The sequence below is a fragment of the Dendrobium catenatum genome, unplaced genomic scaffold, assembly GCF_001605985.2.
Source record: "Dendrobium catenatum unplaced genomic scaffold, ASM160598v2 fragScaff_scaffold_601, whole genome shotgun sequence".
Lineage (NCBI taxonomy): Eukaryota > Viridiplantae > Streptophyta > Magnoliopsida > Asparagales > Orchidaceae > Dendrobium > Dendrobium catenatum.
The window spans coordinates 1,626,784-1,646,481 of NW_021319063.1; the positions used below are offsets into that span (position 1 = coordinate 1,626,784).

Genomic DNA, 19,698 nt, shown 5'->3' on the forward strand with positions numbered 1-19,698 from the left:
GGAGAGTGAAAGTGTGAGCGTATATTGTGTTGCCCACATTGAAGAGAATTTCTCCACATTGAAACATCCACGAGACGTTCTGTTTGGGAAGAGAGGGACGGGGGGAGGGAGAGCGAGAGAGAACCAGCTGTAGCCCCAGTAAAGGGCGGAGCTTGCTCCAATGGAGGAGATGCAGGGTCTCTGTCTGGCGAGGACGCCGCTCAACGGAGAGGCGAGATCGGCGTGCGGTGGCGAGGGGAGGTAGGTGAGTTCACCGGCTTCAAGAATGGAGACCTACGCTGAGATTTTCGGCGGATTGGCTGCCTCCTGCTCCATTCCTGTGCTTGTGCTCCCAGAAGTCATGGAAGGCTTCGAGAAAGAGCTGGAGGGGGCTCAAAGCTCTGGTTTGAACTATTTGGAGATCTTTGGAGTTCTAGATGCAGGAACATTCTCATTGTCCTACGATAAGCTTTTGTCCATGGAGAAGGGGTTAAAAGAGAAAGATAAAGAGGACGACAGGTTTGTCTTGCGCATTTAATTTCTGCTGCGATTCCTCTTGTTGTCATCATTGTTAGTGTTGGTCTTGAAGCTTCTTGTAGGCTTTGTGTAATGCTTTAATGATGAGTTTTTTGTTTCAAAATGCTGCTTTCGTAGCATGTGTTATCATGCCAGTTTGGTTCTTGAAGGTTTTGAGTTTTGAAATCTCTGTAGTTTCTTGCTGACATTATACTTTATAGAATGGGGATAATTTTTATATGGAAAGGAAACAATTTTTTGATTTACTGTTTTTTCTAGGCTATGCAATTTAATAAATAGTATAGCTGAATGGGAGATGTTAGTTTTAACAAATTTGGGAGTTGCTTTTTGGGCTTCACCGCACAGGGGCACCGTTTTTTTATTTATACTAATTATCTGGTACAACAACTACTTTTTTTTGCACTTTTCAGTGAATTAATTCAGCCTAAGCTCCCAACCAACAGATTGATTTGAATTTTGGAAGATCTGTTTTGCAAATTAATAAGTCTACTTGCTGCTTGCTATGATCTTGCTCATTTTAAAGAGAGACTTGTTTTAAAGATTTAGGCATGTTGTTCTGCCATGATTGTCTATATCATTGTGGTGATGTTGTAAAAATATATCTGTTAATTCCATTTGTTGTGTAGGAAGGGTCTTGCTTGAGATCTAATTCACAGAGATATAACTATAAGCTGATCACGCAAGAGGAACCGAACTATTAAATTTATAGAAGAAATATGAATTTTATTATTCTTTCAATATAGACTATAGAATATAAGAGTATTACAAGTAAGAATTCTCTATCTCTAGGAAAAAGAAGACTAATATTTTAGGATTTTGTGAGATCATATGATAGTTTCCCACCATGGATCATTACTCTGCTTGGGTGTTACTATTGTGGTCCTAGCCATTGTTTAAAATTGTGCAATGTGAGGTGCACCTTGAAGCTCTCCTCAGTCCAATTCCAGCAAAAAATGCCTCAAGTTTTTTTTTTTTGTGAGGAGTGCGCCTCAATTTGGGCACGCCTAGCTTCATTGACATGAGGTGTATGTCTCACCCTATTTATATATTTTTTGAAGTAAAATTTACATAAATCATAAACTAAAGCCCCGAATAAATCACGCCTTCACACACTCTCGAGTCGCAATAGCTTCCTCTAAAATGCCTTGACCTTTAGCTCGTCATCTCCACCGCAGCCATCACTAACGTAGTCATATTATTTTAGCTTGGGAGGCATCAGAATTCATAGATGATGAGGCAGGGGAGAGATTTGTTATGATGCATACTCAAATAATGATCCCCTTATTGATAACAGTTCAAATGACTTTTTAGTTATTGCCATACTATTTCGGCTTTATTTAAAAATTAAAAAGGAATGAGTAGGGAACTGGGAATGAAGGAATTTGGAGTTGAACTTGATGTTGTATAATATTTTTATACAACTTATATATTTTGTATTATTATGCTTATGTGATGTTTGGATTTCAATTCTATTTCAAGCAATTTATCAGTTGTCTTTTTATGTCTTGTGCAATCTTTAATTCATATGTGTTTTTTCAATTTGTTACTTTATAATTCAATATAAAGTTAATATGCTATTATGTAGCATATTATTTGGTTATTATACCAAAAAAATCACTTTAAACTTATTTTCATTTTATGCAGTTTTTGGATTTTATGTCTTATGCCTCAAAATATCTTGAGGCTTACGCCTTGCCTTACGGGTGAAAAACGCCTCAATACCCAATTACGTAATTTTAAACTTTGTCCTAGCCATTGTTAATCAAGATGAGTTATTATGAATAGATGTTGTAGAAATTAAAATAGATGCCAAGTTATTGTTGAATGATTGTCAGCAGTCAATGTTCACTAGTAATGCTTTCCGTTGGAATGCTCATAGCTTGAGATTTGATATCTTAGCCATCGTTTGTATACATGTATCCGGGATATGTTGGGTCTTGTTCACTGATAAGTTGGACTGTTGAGGAGTCTTAAGTTGCTGAAGAATATTTTGATTTCAAATTTTGCTTTTCCATGCGTCAAAAGTTTATTTGATGCTAGTTTTTGATATTAATATTTCCCATCGTCTGGAAAACTATATATGTGCTATAGTTTGAGGAATAGAAGCATTATCTTCTTGTTTTCATCCTCGCTATCTACACTCTCAATGTCTTCTACGAGGAAATTCTTTTTTAAAGAGCTTTTTTGAGAATCAAGAAAGTTGCATTTTCAGCCTTTTTCCATAGTTCCCAAGAGCTATTACGAGTGTCAAGTGGGCTTGGATTCTCCTACCCATTTCAATGTTCTTGGGATTATAGCTTCATTGGCCCCTTTCATGGCTTCAATGGATGGTCTTGTTGTTATTCATTCTTTTTTGTGTAGTGAGTCTCACAGTATTAATTATCTAAATATTGTTAGTTGACATGATAGTTGTGTTAGCGGTTATTGGATCTCGAAATAAGATGAAAAAGAGGGAACAAGTGCCGCTTCATATTCTTTAGAAGAGTCCAATTGTGCACGTGGTCATCTTCAACCTTAAGAAGGGTCAAATTGTGCTGGTGGTCATCTTCAACCTATAAGGGTACTTAAAAATACCCTTATTATTGTCAATTTATGCCCTTTCATGGATATTCCTACTTGTGAGGAAGTTGGTGGTCAGAGTCCAAATTCATTTGAATGGTAATATTGTCAAAGATCACTGTTTTTTTAGTTTTGTGAGAAACATGAGTTTGTTTAGTTGTAGGAGCTCAAAATTTAAAGAAGTGACGTTGGAGTGTTAGTGAGGTTGAGTTTAATTACAATCAACTTTATGATAGAAATCTATCTGCTCATGAGAATCTTGAGAACGTTAGAGTGATTATCAAGAGGTTGGAGCTGAACATCCTTGTCCTAAAAGAACAAATGTAACAAATGAAAATGTCTGATTGGACTGTAACAAAAGAAAATGTCTGATTGGAATTTGTGGGGCCAATTATATCATTTAGAGTCGTATTATATTATATTGTTTAAAATGCTGGAGAAGTATGTGTTATCATGCTTTTCATCCTCATAGAGGTAGTCATCCTTTAATCAACATCAAAGTTGTTTAATTCCACTCCGAGTCATCTTGAACTAGAGACTATCTTCATTTCATGCGTCCTATGCTATTGTAAGGAAAGAATGGAGTAAGAAAGTTGTTGGTAGTTATTCGGATATTGTGAATATCAATTGTAAGAGAACCTTGAAAGCATTGTTCTTCTGGAGTAAAGCCAAGCAAAAAAATTTTAATCAATTGAAGGATCATCTCATAGAACATATATTGGACCTGCAGGTGAAGGAGGCGGCTGTTGGGTGGCTCTCGGAAGATGATATCTAGTCCCTCAAGGCTAAGGTATCTGAGCTGAATTCTACATTGGCTCGTTTGAATACTTGGTGGAGGCAGCGTGCTAAGACCAGGTGGATGGCTGAAGGTGACATGAATTCAAAGTTTTTCAATCATTTGCTAGTACTAGAAGAAATTCAAATTGGATCTTTAAGGTCAAAGATCACAATGGAGCAGTTGTTGAAGATAAAGCTCAGATTGAAGATATTTTTATCCGGTTCTTTAACAGGAAATGAAAAGAAAGGGAATGTGTTCTGGAAAGTTGGCCTTCTTCAATGGCTTCTCTTGATGATGATGATAGATGTTGTTTGAGTAGGGATGTATCTTTGGAGGAAGTGAAGGGGATTGTCAAGCAAGTCGATGCTAATATAGCTCTGGGTAATGAGTGATATTTTTTATTCCTTTATCAAAGCTTATTGGGGTATTATTAAGGAAGATTTTTGAAATGCTATTAACCAGTTTTTCTACTCTGGGAACATGAATGCTGAATGGAAAGATACCTTAGTTGTGCTTATCCCGAAGGTGGGTAATTGTATGACTCCTAATTACAGACTGATCAGCCTTTGTAAAATAGTCTACAAGGTGGTATCCAAGGTTCTTTTGAATAGAATGAGTACCATTATGCCAAAACTGATTTCGGTAGAGTAAGTGGCATTTATTAAGGGAAGATCGTTGTCAAATCATGTGCTTCTAGCTCAGGAGGTATTCCACAAATTCAGATTTTCTAAATCTTCTAAAGGTTTAGTCTTGTTCAAGATTGATATGGAGCAAGCATATGATTGCATGTGTTGGGACACCTTGAGGAAAGTACTGGAGTATTTCGATTTCCCTCTGAAGTTCTCCAGACTCATTATGGAATGTGTGGAAAATTCAATGTTTTCTTTGATGATTAATGGTAATTATTCTAATTGGATCAGTGCTAGGAGCGGTTTCCGTCAAAGTTGTCCTTTATCACCTTTTCTATTTATTCTTTGCTCTCAACTTTTATCCAATGCTCTTATTCAGAAAGGTGATTCTATTGGTGTTCGTATTTGCTCAAATGGTCCAAGCATTTCTCATCTGCTTTATGCAGATGATACTATTATTTTCTCTGAAGCTAACAAAAAGATTGTGAAGGAGGTCAAGGTTGTTTTCTTGGAATTTTGTGGTTGGACGGGTCAGAGGATTAACAATGACAAGTCTGCTATTCTTTTTGGTAAGTTTGTTAATAGGAGGAAAAGGAAATCCATAACTCGTATTATGGGGTTTAAGCAAGTTAGAGAGTTCAAGTATCTTGGAGTGAAGATTGCTTTGAAGAGGCTTGTTGGGGCTAATTTTCAATTCATTATTGACAAAGCCATTAAAATGCTTAATGTGTGGGGGAGTAAATTCATTTCATTGGCTGAGAAGTTTATACTTGTGAAATCAGTTATGCTTTCCTATCCTACTTTTCTTTGTACACATTCTCTTGTTCCCTAAGGTGTTCTTGATGAGCTAGATAAGTTGTGTAGAAGTTTTATATGGAATAAGCGAGATGGGAGTCCTGACCTTCATTATGTGAGCTAGAATGTGCTTTGCAAACCTATTAAGTGGGGGAGGATGCGGTTTACACTCTTGTGTAAGTAAACTTGAACCTTTGAGAGCTAGGTTGGCATGGAAATTCGTTCAAGATAAAGACTCATTGTTAAAGAAAACTCTTATAATGAAATATGGTTCTCGGGTTGGTGAGTTTGGATCAAAAAGGGATGCTCACCTACTTGGAAGATTATTTTAGAAGGTGGAAGATTTCTGAAGTCTATTGTCACGTGGAAAATTTCGGATGGCAGCTCTATAAATGTGTACAAGGATGTTTGGATTTGGGACAAATGTATTGATGAATGGCCAACATTTGTAGCAACTCCAGAAATTGAAGGATTGGCTATAGATAAGTTCATTAAAGATGGAATGTGGGATGTAGGTGAGCTCTGTAAGTTCTTCAGTATTGATCTTGTGGAGCAAATCTGTCAAATTCAGATCATGCCAGAGTTTGGTGAGGATATAGTGGAACTAATGCATCAAAATTTTGGGAAATCTATTTCTTCAATGGCTTTTGAAGCTTCAGTGCTCGATTATTCTAATGTCCCCTACTAGAAGTGGATGAAAAATGCGAAGCTCATTCTGCGAGTAGAGGTGTTCTGGTGGCGTGTTTTCAATAATGTTATCCCAACTTTTCAGTTCTTATCCTATAGGAGATTGCAAGAAGGTTTTTATTGTCCTAGAGGTTGCAATGTTATTGAAGATATTGAACATGTGATAACAAAGTGTTTGAAGCTGAGGGAGGTTTTTCAATGCTTGAATAAATGGGGCTTTGGTATCCCGTCTTTTATCACGTTTGAAGATTGATGTCAGTGGATGATCCATATCATGTCGAGGAATTTGTTCTTACTTAGCTTGTATTGTAATTCGGTTTATCTTACTTGGAAGTCTAGGAATAAGTATATAAATGAAGGTATTGAAGAGAGTTCCGTGTTGATTGATGCTCAATCTGTGAGCTTGTCTTCGGTATCTTCCTCTGGCTATGGTTTTTACTCGAACCACTGGGTGTTAATCAGTCGAACATACTGTTATTGAATCATTGGCACTCTCCTACACCCGATTGTATCAAAGTTAATGTTGATGCTTCTCTATTACCATCGTATAAAGCTGGCATTGGCGGTGTTTTTCGTGACAGTAAAGGTAGATTTCTACAAGCTTTTGGGTTGAAATGTGTTCATTTGGATATTGCATTCCTGGAGCTTTTAGCGATTCAAATGCTGAGGGATGTAATTAAAGAGTGGATGTTGGACTATAAGGGAATTATCATTCGAAGGTGATAATTACAATATCATCAACTTTCTTCTAAATTCAACAAAAATGGGCGAAAAGTCGATGGAGGTATTTTCTTTTTTAAAGATTTTTAATCATGTTATTTTCAATTGTATAGATAGGAATTGTAATAAGTTAGCGAATTTGTTTGCTAACTATGCTATTCTTGGTAATTTTCTTTGGGATTACATTAGTTCTAAAAAGGTTCCTCCTTCCTTTTCTATCTTGTTAAAGGAGGAACTTGATGATATTGCTTTGTAGGTTGTAATAGTTTTTCTTGAAATAATGATATTGGTTTGTTTTCTCAAAAAAAAAAAAAAAAAAAAAAAAAAAAAAAAAAAGAACTAGAGACTATCTTGACAATCAACCTAGGGAAGGTGATTCTTAGCTATGGGCCATGCAAAATCTAGAGCTAGTTTGGGCATGCAATGCAGCTAGTCAAGGTTGTATGGATTTGGGACTAGGTTAAAAACTATCTTCTTTGCTGTTTAAGGTTATTAGGGATTAGTTAAGGTGGTGGAGTTTATGGTAGAGAGGTGAGGTATGTAGAGGGGTGTGGTGGTAAGAGATCCAAACCTAGTTTGATTTGAGCTTGTTTGGGTTGATTTGGTTTACTTCTTTAGGGAATAGATTTAATGAAGACTAAATGTTTGAAAATTGATGTGAAGGGTTAGGTTAATATATGAAGTCATGATCTAGAATGTAGGAGCTTATTTGGAGTGAGCTATCATGGTTTAAGAGGTTGAATTGTGGAGACTAGGCAAAAAGATAGGAGTTATGTCCATTGGCTACAAAGAGGCTTCCAAGCCACTTATATGCAAGTTTGCGGCTTAGAGAAAGGGTGAGAGGGCTGCTACGAATGCTATAACTACAGAGTAGAGTTTCATTTATGAAGAGTGAAGAGAACTTTTGGGGAGGATGTTGAAGATTAGAACTTCCACCAAGAAACTCTAAGAGAGAGGGAGCACCAAGTTGAAAGAGTTCTCAATCTCCATAGTTTTTGCAAAGCATTCAAACTCATTTTTCATTCATTCATATTCGTATATGTAAGTTGATACAAACCATTTAAAATTCAAATATTTAGGTGGAAAAATCTTGTGGAGGTGGAATTGGGTTTAAAGATAAGCTAAGAAAGTTCCTAAGTCTATCAAACTGATAGGATAAGGCAAATGGGATATTAGATGCCTAAAATTCAAACTCAACCTAGTTGATAGTGATTGAGTGTATTTTTGGGTGATTCAGTGGGTTCATCCTATAGTGGTCAATTAAGTTTTGGGGAAGCCTATAGCTAATATATGGTTAGCTTGAGGTGAGCTTGGGCAAGGTTAATAAGGCTAATTCATTGCTAAGGCTAATTAAATTGAGGTTATCCTATACTTTAGTTATTTTTGCTTTAAACTAAGGGAAGGGAATTTTGGCATATGTAATCCATCCTAGAAGTAATGGATTAGTCCTTGGAAATGGCTTGGAGTCAAAGCTAATGGCATGAATGGACTCGTATAGAGATTTGAGCTCAGTTGTACAAGAATAATATCTCACCACGGCCATATTGTAGCATAGGAGACCTCAATAAGATAAAAGTTTGAATATGTTATTTATATTATGTTGAACCTATGAGAGATAATAAATCTCTTATTGAGATTTTAACATATTTAAGATGCATAGGGTAGGTCAAAGATACTGAAAGTGCATAGGATGAGGTGTCATACACTTATAGTCAGGAAAAAGATAATGATAAATAGGGAGACCATATACAAGCTAATGTTAATAAGATGAGGTACCCTATAACTATAGATCAAGGAAAAGAGTCAGTGGTCTATTGGATAGATTTCTATGCCTATTATTAAGTGAAATTTATGTTTGTTTTTATTATGTTAAATTCTAGTAAAGATGTGTGTTTTTGTTAATGTTGTATAAGAATGTCTCAGCAAAATGAGCAAAAATTGTAAAGTTGAGAACCAGCATCGCAACACCAAAATTGTTAGCGACGCACCGTCTTCAACGCCCCAGTGCCAGAATAGGACATTGCAGTGCTGAAGCCTCTGGAAAATTTCATTTAATTTAGATCTCCAACAAAACAAGGTCAACGCCGTAGCTCCGTAAGTGAACATTGCAGCATTGAAGTCTCCAAAAAAATTTCAAATAATTCAATGCTGAAGTGCTAACCTTGGAAGCGTCGCATCGTCGGATGACGTAAGAAAGCACAGTAGTGCCCATATTTTGCAACACCACGATAGAGCTGATAAAGAAAAGAAGCACCTTGTCGGATCAGTAAAGTGTCTTCACGAATCAACAAAAAATTGCGCCAGGTCATCCCATAGCACATTCAGCTCCGCTGAGACACTAGTTTATATTGTCATGCTTTGGTGCCACCATGTCTAGCGCTGCGACCCCTGAGTCTATTTATGTTTAATTGTGGGCTCCGAAAATTCGGCCCCAACCTCCCTCGCTTCTTTTTCGGGAGAGTTTTAACGGATTTAGTTCCGGGGTTAATTTTGGAAAAGCAGATGAGTTTGTAGATAAGAAACTACCCATAGATTTTGTTCTCATTTTATGAGGACTTTATGATATGAGTTTTGATTTCCTATAAGCACAAGCCCCTATAGTTTATTACTCTTCTTGGTAACGAGAAAAAACTTTCGATTAAAGCTATTTGTTAATTATATATATACACACGTAATATCTAGCATATAATAACAGCATGGACTTTGAATTTGGAGATTTGATATTTAAAATGAAAATTTTACCATCTTACACTTAAAAAGAATGGTGGGGTAATGCATGATGGACCAGATCAAGATCTCATGGTTCCGTCGTCCCAGGCCATCGTGGTCTCTTAGTCTACTTAGTCAGAGGAGGTAGTCGACCCAACCTGACAGAAGGATCCTTGTCGACAGCCATGAGTTGCTTCGTCTAAGGGGACCTTATAAACCTAGGGTGAATGTTTGTATAAGGGAATAAATTTGAATCTACCTTAGCTAACAGTGGGCTTTGTGCCCTGTCTATTATATCATATTAATTCATATCTCAAGGATTTGATGCCACTAAGAAACGTGTTGACACTGGCCATAGTCGTAATTTAGTGATGTCATTTGATGGCGAAATCACTCGGTTCAGAGGGCCCCGAGTCATAACTGTTTATCCTGTGGTGTCGTTTAGCAGCAAAACCGTTGGTCAGAGGACACGTACCACGCCTTTACTAATACGAGATTATTTGAGAATTGATCATAGTAATATTTTCGATTAGGCATTAGCTTTACGTGAGTTGAAATAAATTTTAATTTGTCCACCCGGCAAACTGTTGCGGTGGTGGATGAATTTTGTTTTAAGTGATTAGATAGGTTTATTTCAATTTTAAATATTATAAGTTTTGGTAGCTTTTGGTGTTTTGGGTTTGTGGATATTTGAGTGGAACTTTGAAACATTGAAATTAACTCCTCTTGTTGAGGCTTTCATTTAACACGACCATCATTAGGTTGTACGGGCATTTTTATTGACTAAACCTTGTTAACCTTATCAACTTGTCGATAGTCGATCGGGTTCGTCGACTGTATGATTTTATTGATGAATTTCTCTATTCGTAGGCCTTATATAAATGTATAAAATATATTTCGGTTGACACTTTGACCGTGTATCTTTTTGATAGTTCGAGCCGTGTCGACTCCTATTTATCCATCTAGAAGAATCAGGCTCGAACTGGGTTCATTTATTGACTTGCGCAGCATCCCTAGAGGTCACATGTGTACTCGTAACAAGCTTGCTGAGGCCCATGCGGGTGTTTGGGGATATTTTATAATTATTTGCCGAACCTTGTCGATTTTTATTTACTTGTTTAGGAGAATAAAATTCAAATTTATTGACCAGTATAGCATCCCTAGACGTCACGTGTGTCCCTACAACATGCTCGTCGGGGCCCATACGGATTTATTATACATCCCCTTATGTGTACCTATGTGTATAGATTTTACAGTGCATGTGCGGAGCATTTTTGGATACTTAGCGGATGTACTACGACAATCCATAGAAGCTCGTGCCTGTCGTGGCCCTTTTGTATTTGCCTATAGGTAATATGTTGGATGCACCACCACTATTCATCAAGAAGCTTGAAAGCCTCAATAATCTCTTCTAACTCAATATTTAGAACCTGGTTGAGCTGAGATTCACTCACTTCATAATGATTTGATATGGCTTTCTCTTCCCATAACTCATATGGAGTCAACAAGCAACTCCCTAATTATGCCATCATCCTCATTTTCTGTTGTTGACTTTAATAAAGAATCAATCATTTCAACCTTGGATGATTGTGTTCTTGTTAATGTCCTATACGTCGAACGGACATTATAGTGATTGAAGGTACATCAGTTCATCGAGGTGAAATATACGAGATATTCATTCCTAAAATGATTGTTGCATCCCTTAATGCAGTTTAGTCTCTCAAGCTTTGCATTAATCTTTAACGGTACTTTTGTCAAACATGGCTCATTATCTCCAGTGGCGCAATGCATCATGTGTCGACGCTCGCTTGAGTGTATTCAGATGCATCATATTATCATCTTAATTTTAAGTCGGATCTTTGTAGTAACAACTAACATGTTGACTGTGGTATAAGCCTCCTACAGTATCATCGAACATTTCTGTTCGCAAGAGATTTATATATCTTATTGGTGGACTGTCGCATTTTACCCGCATGTCTTCAGCGTTCATAAGGACCTCTGTGTATACTTGCAAGATGACTGGCATCGGTCGTAGGGAGATTTTCATATTTATAGCTTGTCCACTATTGTCATTCATGAGGAAATCGGTATTCTGCTTATCAGTTGATGCTTGCCACCTGTGAGTGTACTATTCTTCATACGAAGAGTCTTCCGTGATTGCTTGCGAATAACACTTTACATGAGTAGTCGGGTTGGCTGAAAACCTGTCGTATCTGTGACGTACTTCCTTTCATCACTCATATATGAGTCAATGTGCTTCTCTATGATTTGTCATTGACCACTAGTCGAGTCGCATTTCACTACTAATTCCTTCATGTATGTGTTGTTTGTATATCTTGAGTCGCCACCTACAAACAGTTCTCTGTCAATTTCTATTGATTGTTGCTTGAGGATGCATCACGCCCGATGTTGTAAATGACCTATTAGGCTTCAATGACACCCTCATATCATAACTTCACAATCTTCCTGTTATTTGCGAACCAACCCCACTTGCAGGTTCTTTGCCTTCACAAGTGACTTACAACAAGTATAACGAACTTGATATCATTATCATCAACGTCTTCATTCCAACCCACATGACTCTTACAAGCCAAATATAGTCATCCAAAAATTCCATGCTAAGGTCTATGATCAATTTATGTATAAATCCTTATTTGCTTGCATGATATCTATTTGAATGCATTTAAATGACCAAAGTGGCCACTTTAATATTCATTTGAAGATTCTTGTATTGTTGCTCATAAGTATTTCCTTTGATCCTTGTTTCTATAATTATGATTGTCACTTAATGTTTGTGTATCTTGTGTTTTGAATTTGCTCTAGGTTCTTTGAGAAAACAGATTTTGGTCAGGTGGAGACAGGACCTTCTGGTTTGCCCGAAGAAGTGCCAGTTGGACACATCACATTTTCAAAAGTGAACCCAATATCCTCAAGTTTCCACTCAAATTTTGACACGCAACTTAACTTTTCAGGTAGGACTAGCCAACAAAACATAGTGGATGAAGCTAAAAACACAATATGTGTATCTAAGCCTCGAGATAACTGTGGACCTGATTTCAAAGCTGAAACAACATCTCCTACAGGATTTGTGGAAAATGACGGTTCTAGAATTGTGTCAAGTGATGATCATATCCTCAGTGGATGTATGGAAGAAAAAAAGGATGCGGTAGGACAAAGGGAATCTCTTAATAAATGTTTAGTGGGTGCCACTGTAGATAATTCTGAAAATGATAAAAATGCTCATATGCATTCCTCTAAAGGTGCAGCTTGTGATCTAAAGCAACACTCCTGCACTAATAGTTATCACTCGACATTGAGTGGGGATATATCGTTATCTGATTATGCTTTTTTAACTATATCAGACATCAATCTCCGCACACAACCTTTGGAAGTACCACCTCCTTTGAGAGCCCCACCCAAATTAGATAGGCAAGGAATGCATAAATCTGAGGCGCTTGATGCTTCAAATATTACTTTCAATAACCAAGTTCATCATGTTGGAGGTCCCCGTACGCGTCATTCACTTAAGGAGATTGTGAAGAGTACCTCTCCTATTTATTCTAACGTGGAGGTGGATGCCAGCAAAGCTGCTTCTGCTATGATAGAAGCAATGGAACAAGCTCAAGCTAGTCTGAACAGTGCAAAGGAGTTGATGGAAAGAATGCAGGACAGCCCTATGAGTGATAGGAGGCTGAGCCCTCATGATTTTGATTTCTGGACTGAACATAATATTATTTTCTCAGGAGATTCAAGGCATAAAACAAAAATGGTGCAAAAGGTAGTTCCCAATCAGGCAGAGACGGTAACTTCAGTGTTTTCTGAAGATGCTGAAGAGGTAATACGAGGGAAAGATTCCATATCTTATAAGCCATCTGATAAAAAGGAGAGGTCTCATGAATGGAAAGTAGATAAGCGGTTTTACGGGTCATTAAGCAGTGATAAGTTGACAGGAACCGGAGTAATCAGTGGTGAAAAGTATAATAGCAATGAAGACATTAAACTAGAGGACCACCGACTCGATGCTTGCCAATACTTTCCTGAAAAAGAATCATGTGGTATGCAAGGGAGAAGATTTCTCAATGGTTGTGATGAGGTTGAAAATGTGAATAAATCGGAAATGCTGAATACATTTAGTATAAATGAAAATAAATTGTTCCCAGGAGGTGAATTTCAATTGCAGGATGGGAATACTAAAAAATTGAAATCTGTCATAATCGATAAAGAAGAGGCCATGAACATCTTCGAAACATCTGCCATAGATGATGAGGTCAAAGAAAAAATGGTTCGAGCACTTCAGTTTCCCAATGATGACATAGAAAAGCTAGTAGACCCCATCAGCTTGATTCAACAAGATAGAATTGAGAATGAACTAAAGCAATTTCAGGACACTTGCATCCGTGCAGACGATAAAAATATTGCTGATGTTTTTTCAAAAACCAATGCCTGTGGGAGAAATGGTTCAGGATTGGTGGGTTTCCGCATGAATAGAATGCTTGAGGAATTTTATGGGGCTGAAGCTCTGGAGGAGAAGCTGGAGCAAGTTAAAGAAACACATCTGTACGCTTCAGATTTGGAAGACATTAGTAAGACTGCTGTTGTTTTTGAGTATGAAGCGTTAAGGAAGGTGGATAACTGCAATATAACTTCTGAATTTGGTGTCAATAAGAAGTTTAGGGAGGCCAAGTTGTCTAGTTTGCAGAATGCAATTGAGGTGGAAGTTCATAGAGAGCACCGGACATCATTTTCTTGTGAGGAGGAGGAGAACGGGGATGCTAATAGCGAAGAATGCCAACTTGGCATGCTTAAGCAGACAAAAAAAGAAACTTATGCTAGTTGTAATGATGGGAAGGATTCTGAATTGGAGGGCATTGTTAATACTTCTGAGCAGGAAAATAGGAGTTTCAGTGGCATTGACGAAACCAATGAACCTGCTAAGAAACATAGGGCTAAATGGAACATACCAAACAGGAGTGAATTGAATGTTGCAAAACTGTTTATTCGGCCAGTTTATTTTGAGAAGGCTAAGGAAGAATCAGAGTTTCAAAAAATTGAAGAAAAAAATGTATATGGGCTGCTAAAGAAGTTAGAAAATTCTGATGCCAGGTTGACCACGGATGGGGAACAAAGAAAGGATGAAAAAAAATTTCTTGGAAAAGTGCAAGCAGCTTTAGAGTTGGAAAAACAAATTATGGGATTTAATGCTATTCAGCAGGTTTTCCAGGGAAAAATAGTCCAGGACTTAAAAGCTGCTCAACGAACCGATTCATTGGATAACAAAGGAAACATTATGAGTCCTTATGTAGATACTTCTGGAAGTTCATGGAAGCAAATGGATAAGAGTATACATGACGAATGGAGAGATGCTAACAATATGAGTAAAGAAATATTGGATAGGAAAAGAAAACAGGAGGCTGATCAAAAGAGAGAACTGGTGGAAAAGGAGAGGATGAGAGAAAGAGAAAAATACATGATTGCTGTCGAAAAAGTAACCGGCGATGCTTGTGAAATCGTATTTGCGGAAGCCTGGGAGAGGTCTGAAAATATTGTTTCTGACTGGGTTGCTGCTGAAGCTCGACACCGACCCATCACAGTGTATCAAGATATAATTGAGAACTCTTCTCCTGAATCATTTGAGAGATCCGAAAAGGTTGCAAATGATGCAAAATTGCCGGCACATCGTCTTGCAGTTGAGCAGGCAACTGCTGAGGCTAGAGAGCGTGCCATTGAAAAAGGCCTTGCTGAACAAGCTTCCCATGAGGCTAGGAGGGAAGCAGAGATATCAAGCAACTGTCATAAAGATAAAAACTGGAAACATAATGAAGCAGAAGATATTGTTAGACCGGGCAATGATGAAAGTGACAAAAATCCCAGACCTACTTTTGTAAGCTAAACTATTAGACCAGATTGAAGTTTTCTGGTAATTTACTCTATTATATGCTCCTGTGCTTGATTCACAAACTCTTATTTGTTACAGGATGTGATCGATGCTCCGATTGACTTGAAGTCTCAGAGTGAAGGTAATTCTTATATTTTTCTTTCAAAATTGTCTATCTTTTCGATAAGCATGGCACCTTGAAACATAACATTAATTTTTTAGTGTGCTCATGACTTCATGATATTGACTCTCCATCCTATTCCAAATTCACAACATATTTCTCTAACATTTTCTTCCCTTCTTTCTGTGTAATATGTTATATTTGCTAAATGCTAAAGGTTGTGAGGGTGAATCACCTTTAAGATGCAAAGCAAGGCAAGAACGGCGCCAGCGAATAGTTGAACGTGCGGTAATTATTTAGATGAGAATTCTCCAATAAATTACGCTCGTGAAACCTTTTCTGGGTATGGATGACTAAAAATTTAACTTGTAACTATCATACAATTCAGGCAAAAGCTCTTGCAGAAAAGAACATGCGAGATCTTCTTGCCCAAAGGGAGCAAGCAGAAAGAAATGTAGGAAGGATCTCTTCATTCTGATATAATTTAAAAATGCGGACTTACTATCTTCTTTGACCATATTTTGCTGAGAAAAATCGTTGCAGAGGTTAGCGGAAACTTTGGATGCTGAGGTTAGGAGGTGGTCAAGTGGAAAAGAAGGAAACTTGCGTGCACTATTGTCAACACTACAATATGTAAGTTTGATTTTCTTTTCTCGTTCTTGTTGTCATGTATTTTTGCTCTCAAGATATTGAATGCTATTTTATGTCTTTTTATCTAATTGTTCAATGAGACTTTTCCAAGCATTATAGGACACCTTCATTCATCTGCATTTCATCCCATTAAACCTTGCTATTGAAATAGCCTTGCTATTTTTCCCTTTCTTTTGTGCTTACGTATATTATAAATCATTTTCACATGAGAATTCACCTGAACATTCATTTAATGAATAAAAATGAGATCAACGACCAATTTTCCTTTACATCTGTGTTAATTGTAATCAAAGTGTGCAAGGAAAATACAGATAGATAACATTCTATGGTGCTATTCTTACCTGCCAGATTCTCGGGCATGAAAGTGGCTGGCAGCCTATTCCATTGACCGAGGTTATAACAGCTGCTGCTGTCAGGAAAGCTTACAGGAAAGCGACTTTATATGTTCACCCAGACAAATTGCAGCAGAGGGGTGCAACCATTCAAAATAAGTACATCTGTGAAAAGGTCTTTGATCTACTTAAGGTAACTACTATAATTATCAACTTGTCACCTTGGTCATATTATTTTAATTATTCCAAGGGTATGGCTAGCGGATCTGCAGTGGGGGCCCTAGGGTCATGGCCCCACGGATCCATTAGCAAAAATATATAGCAATAAAAGCATATAGCATAAACTTTTAAAATCACAAATGCGACATCGATCTCTAGGATTCGAACACAGACCTCTGCGTTCCATGAGATAACGTAACCCATTGGACCACAAGTCATCGGATGTCCCAGCTATCTGATTTTTAGGAATGGAATTTGACGCATTAGGTTGTAGGAACTTATGTTCCTTTGGGCGGCGTTCCATCCGTTAAAGATTTGTTCAATATGCTGAATGATCGTCTGAGAAGCCATTAGAGGTGGTGCTCATAAAATATCTCTACTTAAAAGGAAAAAAAAGAATTGAAATGCTTCTAGGTACTCCATAATATTATGGGAAGTTATTATAGAAATCAGTATATTTTGGTTTCTTTGCAAAAGGATAGTATTTTCAACTTGAGTAAATTAGTCCCAAGTTTTTAAAATTCTTTAAAGAAAGCATGCTTAAGCTCAAAAAAAAAACTTAGCAGGGTTGGGCAAAATCTTACTAAAATTTCTAGGGTTTGCTGCAACCATAGTAAACATATTTTATGCTACCCTAGTAAAGTTACTAAAGTTCATGGTTAAAAAAAAAAAGTTATTTGGTGCAACCTGGATGAATTTACTAGGGTTAAAACATGATTAAAATGTTATATTGATTTGGGCCTTATTTGGGATAGATTTTGGTCATTGTTTTTTTAAACCGTTTTTAAAAAAATTATGTACTAAAATGTTAATTTAGGCTTTGTTTGGGTCAGCTTCCTCAATGCTTCTTAAAGCAGCTTTCTAGTACAACTTTTTTTATTTTTGTACTAAAAGCTACTTTAAGAAGCGACAAGAAAGCCGTCCCAAAAGAAGCTTTAGAAAGCAGTCAGAAAGCCGTCCTAAATGAAGCCTTAGTTGTCAAAGAAGTTGGCTTGAGGGCTAGTTTATGAAAATTAAAAAAAAGTTTTCATTCCCAAATGTCAAAACTATAAGTACTGTTATTCAAGTTTTCATGAAATTGTCTACTAACTTATCTATCAAGCTGAAGATAATATCAAGAGGAGATGGGGTGAGACTATCGCTTTAATTTGGGATGGTTTTTTTGTTGCTTTTTAAAGCCTCTTTCTTGTACAAAAATTTTTAATTTTTGTACTAAAAAAATTGTTTTAAGAAGTAACAAGAAAATGTCATAAACGAAGCCTAAGCAATTTGGCTATCGAGAATTCTAAAGGTCTAATACATTTTTAGTGCTAACAAACCGTGTTTTATTATTATCTGATAGTTTCATCGAGTGAGTGACCCATTCACCTTTTTACGGGCATTAGTTTAATTTGGGATTTGTAGTTTACATCATCGGGTTAATTGCATTCCTATTTCCTTATTATTGCTATTTTATCTCGTAATAGAACACAAATTGATAAATATTTTGACCCTTCATTCGTGGCCGTTGCAGGATGCTTGGATCAAGTTCAACTCAGAAGGCCGATAGTATTTGACATTCCTAAACATTGAAATCTGACTTTACCTAAAAAATATCCAGTTTTATTCGAGGCTGCAGGCATACTTAAATTTCTGTTCATATATGTAATTTTCTTTAATATATGCAACATTTATTTGCATAAAGAAGCATAAAACAGGAATCATAAAACAGTAGGTAAGAAAAACTATGTGAATAGACTTGATGCAGTTGTGTAGCAGGTGAGTTTGGATGGTAATTGCTACCCACTTGGGAAGAACATAGGATTAGTTTTGAATTTAGTATAACTAACCTTTTGATGAATTCTCCTGATGAGAACTTTTAGTTAGGTTTGAGTACTTTGGATCAGTATCCAAGTTCTGTATTTGAATTTTTTGATACGTGACTTCATGGGTTATAGGGGGAGTTAAACGATGCAGTTTGGAAATCAATCAGAATGCGTCACATCATTTGATACACAGCGTTACCGAGCAAAGAAGTGACGTGGCACATTCTAGTTGGTCTCCGGGTGCTGTCCGAGGTCCGCACATAATAGTTTTCCGTAGTTTTGGGGGTGATTGTTATTGGCTAACTTGATTAGAGTTAGCCTTATGATACTTGTAGTTTTAGCGAATTTTGAGTTGGGTTCATAATCAAACTTATTTAACTTAGTTAAAGCTTTAATGATTAGTTCATAAACTTCAGTGAGATTAATTTTTCTTTTCAACAAAATAAGAATGAGTGGCGTAGTCCTATTTAGCTAAAAAAAATTCATGCAATTTAATTTATATTTTATTCTTTATGAATAATTAGTAGTAATATAACTATTATAAGCCTATAGTGAATGCAAACTATAGGTTTTTGCATTCACTATAGGCTTATTACCTTTGTCTGTAAATAGTGTCGCATTTCCCATGAATTTGCTACTTTGATTTGTTTGTGAGCAGTTTTTTTTTTTTTTTGAAGAACTGCAAATTGCATTGTTGGAGGAACTTTATTACAATAGATTTTTTGAATAGCAGGAGAGGATGCTCTCAATGACTTTAAATATCAAGAAATTCATAACTTAATCTATGATAGAGTCAAATCTTGAGATGCTGATCACCTGGAATATACAACAAATTATAAGAAACTAATTTCAAATCATTGAGAAAGAGGTAAAAATAAATGTTATAAGAAGTCCCTTTATTTTACATGAGCATTTACATCAGTCCTTCAAAAAAATATTTTTGAAAAAGGGAAACCTACAATGTCTTATTTAATTTTGTCTTTCAAACAATAGATATTTTTTTCATATCCAATAATTCTTCTGTTAGCACCTTAGCTTTCTTTCATCATTAGTTGTGAGACCAAGTTTACCATGTCTATATTTTTAGCTTTGTTATAGAAATCCTATCATATTACTTAAGAAAAAAACTGACTTTTTTTAATTCCATGATGGGTGTTTTCAAATTTCAGAAGGACCGCTCTAAAGTATGAGCAATTCGGTTAATTAGCTCATGAAATTTTATCCTCTTATATAAATCCTTCAAATTTCTTCACTAAGTTAATAATGCTATATTTGGCTTACGAGCATAGTATAACATAAATT

General features: G+C 36.5%; 1 protein-coding gene across 1 annotated transcript; it reads left to right on the top strand.

Annotated features, from left to right (window-relative positions):
* LOC110116292 lies at positions 1 to 18,405 on the top strand. Its single transcript, XM_020849816.2, has 8 exons — positions 1 to 498; positions 12,217 to 15,274; positions 15,368 to 15,410; positions 15,607 to 15,677; positions 15,778 to 15,843; positions 15,933 to 16,022; positions 16,389 to 16,565; positions 18,105 to 18,405. The coding sequence occupies exons 1-8, from the start codon at positions 266 to 268 to the stop codon at positions 18,138 to 18,140; spliced, it is 3,774 nt and encodes a 1,257-aa protein (XP_020705475.1). The 5' UTR covers positions 1 to 265; the 3' UTR covers positions 18,141 to 18,405.
* Positions 18,406 to 19,698: the final 1,293 nt, after the last annotated feature.